The 7,500-nt window shown below is 43.0% G+C and overlaps 1 protein-coding gene across 6 annotated transcripts in view; it reads left to right on the plus strand.

Annotated features, from left to right (window-relative positions):
* LOC311034269 (transcription factor COE1-like) overlaps positions 1 to 7,500 on the plus strand; it is an 81,833-nt gene that overhangs the window by 9,018 nt on the left and 65,315 nt on the right. For all 6 annotated transcript variants that reach the window (XM_084042109.1, XM_084042110.1, XM_084042112.1 and 3 more), the window contains exon 6: positions 3,897 to 3,965. In XM_084042109.1, coding sequence (XP_083898235.1) covers positions 3,897 to 3,965 — 69 coding nt within the window. The remainder of the gene's footprint in view (positions 1 to 3,896; positions 3,966 to 7,500) is intronic.

Below are 7,500 nucleotides of genomic sequence, written 5' to 3' on the forward strand. Positions count from 1 at the left end.
ATGCAAAAGTAGCAAAATAGCCAATCCACAAGCTCACAACGCATTGCATGGTGATGCGTTGTTGTAGATCTGCTATTTTTGCTATTTTGTGAAGATCTTTGAAGATTTTTAACCAGTGCTATAATGATATATTCCCAAAATCGGAACACCAGGTTGAAAGTAGTTAAGACTGTCTGTGAGTTTTATAAATATTTAGCCGATGAAAGGTATTAACAACAGCTTATGATAGTATTATTATATATTATATATGTATTATTATCATAAATTATTATTATATATTAGAAATAATATCAACATTTGATCCACTGGAATACAGGTTCTTTTTTTCCATTGCCTGAAAAGTAACGTTTTAGACAAGCTTTCCACCCAACAGCGACAATATCATACAGTATGTACGAAATGAACGTGGACTATATGGACTCACCTCGGCAGTATCCTTATTTAATGTATTTTTTTTAATATCTTTAAAATTTGGTCGTTTTGCCAATTTCCCCCTGTCTCGGTGTCGCAAGCCGCTTCTTTTCACCTGACAGTGAGCATTTTCACTAGGAGAGTTTAATGTGTGCGTGTGGAGGAACACATTATCGGACCCAGTTCGGCTCCTCGCTGAACATGTGCCACGACCAACCTGTAGGAGTCGCTAGTGCAGTGTCAGAGATCGCCCTCCCTTGCTGGCTTGCAGCCTTGAACACAGTCACTTGTGTTCATTGGAGCACCCAGCTAAAGAAGGAGGCACCCGGCACTATTTTGGTATGAAACTAACCTAAAGCCTAATCCAAACCCTTACTTCAACCAAAGTAACCATGCTAACCATAATTACAGTAACAGTGCATAACCTTAACTAAACTAAGGCATAACCAATGCCTAGAGCCTAACCACAACCGAAAGTGACAACAAAGCTATAATGAAACACTGGTAGGATGGTTCGACAAGCTCACCATTTTGATTCGTACAATATGCACGTAATTTTTCATAAGCTATAGCCTACCACAAATTTACAGGGACTATGACTTTTTATAGGACACATTATGAAACCTTTTGAGAACAAGGATGTTTTTCAATTGGGACATCCTCACTGGTCATAAACACTATCTACTGCCAAAAGAACAAGACCGTAATTCAAATACAAAAACAATTATTCTTTACAGCGTTTTCCTCTCGATTAAAGGAAACAGCATGCTTAACCTACTAAAACAATGACCTAGGAACAGACACTCCTCCTTGCTGGTCATGATGACAATGATGATGAGGATGATGATGATGATGATGATGATGAGTATCATGATCATGATCATGATGATATTGTCAGATTAGATCATTTTCTTTCATCACAGCAGCTCCATTTGCAACATCGCGGAGAAAAACTAAAATTAAGACAAGAATAAATAAATACATACATTTAACATGATATTACAATCACATAAAACAACATTCAAACGCACAACACTTCGCATTGCGACACGTTGTGAGCTTGTAGGTCGTCTATTTTCAGAAAAGAGATTTGTTGTAGGGGGTAAAAAGGAGCAATCAAAATACAGTAGGCCTGTAGAGTCCAGGGGGACCTGTTTCAACTATAGGATTTAAATGGTAAAAGTTATTTTAGTAGGCTTCATCACATTTCTCAAGGGGTTGAGATCTTTGAGCAGATTTTCATTTGGTGCAGCAGTTATGCCTTTAAAACAGTGGACAAAACACTTACACTGTAAAGAATTACAATGCTGTAGAACAGTGGTTGTCAAACGTTTTGTGCCCAAGGCACACTGAAGCAAGTCAAAATCTCAAGGTGTTCATATCCGTGCGGAATAGCCTCAATAATATGTATCACTCTGTAAATGTTTATTATCACTCGTAAATGTTTATTCTTTATTAACTATTGCCAAAGAAAATTTATATTACTATATTAGTATAGAATATTGTTTGTAATTTCTCATTTTAGTTATAGTTTTGGTGACATCAGACCTCAAGTTGCCCTGTTGGAACTCCCAGAATTCATGAAAAGAAAAAAAAAAGTACCACTCCAAAACTAATGTTGTATGGTCCTAGCACATTTTGAAAAGCAAAAATGGTAGGCATATGTTTCAACTTACATAAATAAACACATTTCCGGTACACTCACACAAGTAAAAATTGTGTTTAGAGGAGTTGTCAAAAACACATTTATGTGTAACAGGTATTGTGAAAGATATACCAGTGAAACATTATATCAAATATAACTTTTGCGTAATTGAAAAAGTTTGACAAAGTAATTCATTTGAAACTTACATAAAAGCAACAACGGTGTGTGTGTGTGTGTGTGTGTGTGTGTGTGTGTGTGTGGGGGGGGGGGGGGGGGGGGGGGCAGGCTAAGAAGAAAGAGAGACATGCTCTGACAATGAAAACTGATTTGCATTTAAACAGTAAATACATATACTTTTGTATAGTTGTATATATTGCAATAATAATGTGTTGTTGTCACAAAATCCCAAGGCACACCTGGTCTTGTCTCCCGGCACACCATTTGGGAACCACTTCTGTAGAACACTCATAATCACAAAAACAAAAGAAGAATTTGCCTGCTCGCCTCAAAAGACCTAAGGCAGTGGAGAAAATAAATTCTTTGTTTCAATGTGGTCTTTCCAGGATAACAGATGGTCTATCTATTGTTACACCCAAGAATTTGTATGAAAATCTGTTAGATTCTTTCCATTATGGATAACAATAGGAACTTTATGAGAGTCAGATGGGGAACCAAATACAATTTCTAACATTTTCTTTGTGTTAATCACAACAGCATTATTATCACGCCACACCATCGTCTGACAAAGTTTGGCATTCCAAGGTCGTTGTTTGGTATTTTAAGTCCCATTAAGCCTTTTGATCACTAGCGTCCTTATTATAACCTTCGCCGAAAATAGCAGATCTATAAGCTCACAATGTGTCGCAAATCGCAAAGACATTTGTTGTATGAGGGGGGAGCCGACCAAGAGCCAACTCGGGTTCACCAAGTACAGTATAGAGGGTTTAAGTGGTGAAGGATTTTACTTTCACTCTTCTGTTTATCCATTTAATCATGACATGGTCACTTGGAAGGAAAGGTACTGGACCATTGTTTAGTACTACCTCAGTGGGACTTTTTTCCCTAGTAACTATACCTCTGGAACCAAGTTGGAATTAGGTTCCTGCTGTTGAAATGGAGATCAAGTTCATGAGTTCCAAGTTCCTCTACTCTGCTTTGATTTATCTGCTCTATTAAAGCATATAGAGAGACAGATGGTAATGTAGGAAAGCTGAGAGGGAGATAGCATAAGAGACAGTCACTAGGAAAGCTGAGAGGGAGACAGTGTAGGGGAGACAGACAGTAGAAAAGCAGAGAGGGAGACAGTGTAGGAGAGACAGAAGAGAGAAGCATCTTTTGCCGTGATGTCAGCAGACAACGAGCTAAAGAGAAACCTAGTTATAATCCTCATCATAGGCTCCCATTCCCCTCTACCGTTCCCCTCAAGGCTTTCCACGTTCTTTCCCTGGTTGTAAATGATAAATGGTAAATCGACTGGATTTATATAGTATTTTTCCCAGTCTTTCCGACCACTCAAATGCGCTTCACAATGTCCTTCACATTCACCCATTCACAACGCAACGGTGGAACACTGTTACACATTACTCATTGATGTGGTACATGTTCACACACACCGACGGTGGAGGCACCCTGGAAGGCACTGACCTGCTCATAGGAAGCAGTTATAGGGGTTCAAGTGTCATGCTCAAGGACACTTCAACAAGCAGCCACGAGGAGCTGGAACTCGGAACCTTCCAGCTCCCAGGCGGGTGCTCAACCTAGATTGTTGTCTTATTGCCTTCCAGTGTTGTTCACTAAATGTCACCGTGTAGTAACCAAACCATCTCTGCCTTCCCGCCAGTCGATGCTGTGACAAGAAGAGCTGTGGCAACAGGAACGAGACGCCATCTGATCCCGTCATCATCGACAGGTAAGGAAACCTCCCTCTCTAGCCTCTGCCCAAACACATACCAATAACAGCATGTGTGTGTGTTTGCCTCTGTGTACAGTGTGTGTATACGGTATAATTTACTACAGTATATACGTGAGTGTGTGTATATACGTGAGTGTGTCTGTATAGATGTACTGTATACAGGAACCTCTCTGCTTTGGTGAGACAGGAACTGAGAAGCAAATGTACATGATAACAAAAAATGTTGCCTCATCTAATATCCAAATGAGGTAAAATGAGGTCAAAGTTACGGTGCATATTTGCCACTAACTTGAAAAACAACCATATGGACTGATGTATGTGATATGTATGTGTAAAATTGCAGTAACTCTTGTCGTGTGTGTGTGTGTGTGTGTGTGTGTGTGTGTGTGTGTGTGTGTGTGTGTGTGTGTGTGTGTGTATGTGTGTGTGTGTGTGTGTGTGTGTGTGTGTATATAAATCTCTTGTGGTGGGTGTGGTACCGCTGGTCGTTTGTTGTTACTCACGTGCACACACACATGCGTGTGTGCACACACACACACACACACACACACACACACACACACACACACACACACACACACACACACACACACACACACACACACACACACACACACACACACACACACACACACACACACACAGTGTCCACCCTTTGCCTGCCACCATAAACAAACTCTCACCCAAGCTGTAGTTCACATGATTTATGATCAATCAGGGTAAAGAAAAGCCCTTCAGATTTATGGCCCGTCCATCACAGAGCAGTGCGCGTTTATGCGTGAATGTGTGTGTATGTGCTTGCTTGCGTGTGTGTGGGTGTGTGTGTGTGTGTGTGTGTGTGTGTGTGTGTGTGTGTGTGTTTGTGAGAAGGAAAATCGTTGGTTGACACTGAAGTGATTGTTTAGCGTTGAAGTGGTCAAGTTGTTGAAATACCGATGGCTCCAATCGCTCTGAAACCCTGTAACATAGAAGCCTCTGTATATTTTTGTATTTATGATTTGAATATTGTGTGTGTGTGTGTGTGTGTGTGTGTGTGTGTGTGTGTGTGTGTGTGTGTGTGTGTGTGTGTGTGTGTGTGTGTGTGTGTGTGTGTACAGTATGTGTGAGTGTTTTGTGTGAGTGTGTTAATGAGGCGGTGACCTGTACAATCAGATGAACACAGCTGTCCTGTTCTCACTGCGGCTTTGTCAGAAGTCGCTCTCTCTACCTGTGTGCAATGTGTGTGTGTGTGTGTGTGTGTGTGTGTGTGTGTGTGTGTGTGTGTGTGTGTGTGTGTGTGTGTGTGTGTGTGTGTGTGTGTGTGTGTGTGTGTGTGTGTGTGTGCCAGCCCTGTTCCGCTTCAGTGATGCGTAAGGCCTCACCTCAGCGCTCTCGCAGACAGCTGCACTCCACCACGTGGCCTCAGTCAACAACTCGCCTGCCCGCCCGTCACTCTTTGCACGTGCACGCGCACGTGTATGTATGCGCACTGCCCTCGTGCACTTGCCATGTTTTTGTCTTTGCATGCACATGCAGTACTTGTTGAGTTTCTCCTCCTTGTGTGCGTGTGTGTGTGTGTGTGTGTGTGTGTGTGTGTGTGTGTGTGTGTGTGTGTGTGTGTGTGTGTGTGTGTGTGTGTGTGTGTGTGTGTGTGTGTGTGTGTGTGTGTGTGTGTGTGCATCCTGGTCGCAGGGTTTGGGGACGTTCGGCTTCGTCCTCAGTGCCACTGAACAACAGGGACGCTTCGTTGAGGCAGATCTGCAGTCTGTCTCTACGAGCAAGCGGCCTGCGTTTGCGTTGTGTTGTTGAGGCCAGAATTCCCTTGACGCTGAAAGGCTCAGGTGTGAGGGCCGTGTTAACGAACAACAAATTAGAACAGGGAGGTGTGTGGGGTGGGGGCATAAAAACAGCAATACCTCTCTTTTCCTCTCCAGCGAACACAGCTTCTGGACAGGAAAATAGGTCAGGTGAGAGGAGTTTCCAACGAGGGGGGGGGTGGGTTGTGTCGGCCGGAGGGGCACCAAAGACAGAGAGGAAGAGGAGGTAGAGGACGAGGAGGGCCTTCGCATGCTCATTTAGTACAAATATATTCCTTGGCAGTCGTAATAATCAGGCTTCCATAAACAAACAAACAACTGCGAGGGTGAAACCGACTCAATTACCGGTGAGGTTCCCCATCGTTCACATTCATAAAGAAATACCATCAGCGGACCCCTTTTCTCCTCCCTTGAAGTTATTTAGTTCGTTAAACAAGGGCTCGTTAGCCCTCTGCTGTTTTCGCTGGAGATGATTAGATTTTACAGCCCTAATTAGGCGGGCCAGCTCTAACTCTTCTGGAAGAGTAATGGGTCTGATTGCCTAATTAGCTGCCTCTCGTTAAGATGGGGGGAGAGAAACAGGCCACTGCAGCAAAACCGCAGGAATGAGGAAAAATAAAGTCAGCTAATGAGAAACTTATTTGATTGTTAGGAGAACAAATCTGGTACAATGTGGATCAGCAGCAGTGCTCTGGGTCCTGTCGTCTTTCACGCAGAGAGAGCTCTCTCTCTGTCTGTCTCTCGCCCACCCCGTGCATGTTCCTTCATGTTCAACAAAACATGTTTGGACATTAAAGACTCCACCAGAAGCCACACGATGAAAATTTTAATTATGAAACGTGTTTGTTTAGTCTGTGATAGCGAAATAGGCACCCTATCCTCGCTCCCTCACACATTTTGCTCAAGAGAAAGCTGAAGTATATCTCCCACATTGTTTTTGTCTTTCATGCTATTTTTGGGCTCCTTTGTAATGACTGTGGCGGTTGTTTGGCACCGCTCATTTCACTGCGAGAAGTCTCCTTGGTGTCAAACTCGTAACAGACAATATCAGGCTCCACTGACTAGCCGAGCAGATCCAGGGGAGAATTCATGCTACATCCGTTCTGTACATGTATTTAGCGTCTGTCCTGCTCAGACTGCGTAAAACACACATGGAATTGAAGCTAGCATGTGCACGTGCGTATGTGTTTGACATTGGGCGAGGGAGAACTGCTGAAAGGTGAGACACTCCTGTGCGCCTCTGTGTGTCTTCCCCAGGGAAACGTGTGTGGTCCGCGTAGCCCCTGACAGAGGCAGGATAATAAGAGGGGAGTCCTTCCTGGTTAGTACAGGGTTAATCATATGCAGCCCACTGTCAACCAGTCTATCATCTGCCTGAATGGGCCTCAAATCACAAACACATTTTCTCTCTCACCCATGTACACCTTACACCTTACACCTTACTCCCTCTCCCCCTTTCTCCTCTGGTTCTGCTTCTCTCTCTCTCTCTCTCTCTCTCTCTCTCTCTCTCTCTCTCTCTCTCTCTCTCTCTCTCACTCTCTCTCTCTCTCTCTCTCTCTCTCTCTCTCTCTCTCTCTCTCTCTCTCTCTCTCTCTCTCATCTACAGACCCATCTACATCTATCTATCTATCTATCTATCTATCTATCTATCTATCTATCTATCTATCTATCTATCTATCTATCTATTTATCTATCTATCGATCTATCTATCTATCTGTCTCTCTGTGTGTCTCTCT

Source organism: Gymnoscopelus microlampas, assembly GCF_963454915.1.
Source record: "Gymnoscopelus microlampas genome assembly, chromosome: 18".
Lineage (NCBI taxonomy): Eukaryota > Metazoa > Chordata > Actinopteri > Myctophiformes > Myctophidae > Gymnoscopelus > Gymnoscopelus microlampas.